The sequence below is a fragment of the Photinus pyralis genome, unplaced genomic scaffold, assembly GCF_008802855.1.
Source record: "Photinus pyralis isolate 1611_PpyrPB1 unplaced genomic scaffold, Ppyr1.3 Ppyr1.4_LG1, whole genome shotgun sequence".
Taxonomy (NCBI): Eukaryota; Metazoa; Arthropoda; class Insecta; order Coleoptera; family Lampyridae; genus Photinus; species Photinus pyralis.
In genome coordinates, this window is record NW_022170249.1 from 60,313,564 (window position 1) to 60,315,327 (window position 1,764).

The 1,764-nt window shown below is 35.6% G+C and overlaps 1 protein-coding gene across 1 annotated transcript; it reads right to left on the reverse strand.

Moving 5' to 3' along the window:
• Positions 1-675: 675 nt before the first annotated feature.
• On the reverse strand, positions 676-1,104 carry LOC116164581. Its single transcript, XM_031478777.1, has one exon. It carries the CDS (start codon positions 1,102-1,104, stop codon positions 676-678), a length of 429 nt encoding a protein of 142 aa, XP_031334637.1.
• Positions 1,105-1,764: the final 660 nt, after the last annotated feature.

Sequence of the window (1,764 nt, forward strand, 5' to 3'; positions counted from 1 at the left end):
TGACTTCCATAAATGTAATTTTCGGCGGTAATATTAACTAATCTCATCAGTGGTGATAGTACATCTCCTACGATTTGTGGTTCCACAATGTCACAATAAATGAACATCTGTGAGGGTAAGCCTGACCAAATACTTGCGGGATGTGGTGGTATGGGATCACGTACAATATTTTGTTCTGGTCGATACCCAAGCTGTAAAGCTAATCTTTCGGAAAAACCTAGTACTGAGAGAGGCATCCGCAATGCAACCTCCACACGTTTAGTGATCCTGTGATATTTTATTGTGATTAACTTTCCTAAATTTTCATGGTTGTTTATTTCTTTAAGAATATCTTCAATATTTTCGTAATTACCAGCATCAAGTCTGATCACGTACCATCCTCTGTTTTTATACATAGAGGAACCGAAATTATTACGGAAAAATGTCGATGCACTTTCTAAAACTTTATTTAACGGAACTTCATTTATTGGGGAGTCTCTGTAGTAAATTAAATTATCTGATTCACTGATGGACGCAAACGCACAAGGATATTGTATTTCTGCTATACCCACGGCCCAACTACCACTTAATCTTATACGTTTTGGCAACTGTGTAACAAAATGCGAAGTTGTATTGGTAGGAAAATAATCAAGTGAGCTGTTGCTTAACAAGGTAATGTAGAATTCGTCCTCCATTTTATATATTTTTCAGTTCTGATGCGGTTACCCACGAATTGAATTTGTCACTATATCCTTTCCACTTCACTAAATACTTTTTGTTTTTTCCTCTTCCTTTTTCTTCCAAAACTTCCTCAATTTTATATACTGTATCTTCGTCTATCGTAACAGCTTGCAGTTCTTCTTCATAAAAAGTTCCTTCTATATCCTCACCGTTTAAATCCACAATTCTGTACACAGGCGGACGTCTCTTTATAACTTTAATAATTTTAAACACTTCTTGACTAAAATTGCTCTCATAGCCCTTCTCAAAATGATATTTGCTTCTGGCGATTCTCACGTGTTGTCCAACTTTATATATAGGTCGAGTTTCTTTGCCAAAACCCTTGGTGTAGAGATTCTGCCAAACTCTCAAAATGTTTTCTTCGTTGACATCATCAGGTGCCATCTTGATTGATGAATGGTAGGCTTTATTGTATGCAGACACCAAATCTTGTAGAACATCCACGTATTTGAAAGTGTTTTTATATGTAAAGTATCGGAACATTTTTGTTTTTAAATTTCTGTTTAGGCGCTCGATTACAGCAGCTTTTACGTCGGGATTATGAGTGACATAATAATTTATATCGTATTTTTTAAACAATTGTTGAACGCTTGAGGCAATAAATTCTTTTCCTTTATCCGTTTGTATATTATCAGGTGTAGTGGCACATTCCTTAAAAATGGAAGAAAACGCCTCAATTATAGAATTTGCAGTTTTTTGTTTGATCGGTCTTGCCCAAGCTTTTTTACTGAATACGTCAATGACCGTTAATATGTAATTATATCCTCTGTTGTATTTAGATATGGTTCTCATATCACAAAGATCGGCTTGCCATAATTCAAACATGTTGTTAACTATGTATTTGTTGCGAGGAAATTTTCTTTTAATGGGTTTGTGTACAGTGTATGCCTCTTGTTTTTGTAACCATGCTTTTACATCTTCAGGCGAATATTTATTTTTTAACGCCGAAGACAAGGCCGAAACTCCTGCGAATCCTGCAGGATGTGAAGGGTCATAATATACGCTTTCCATCTGCTTAAAGTTTAAAGGTTTTCCATCCGGGAA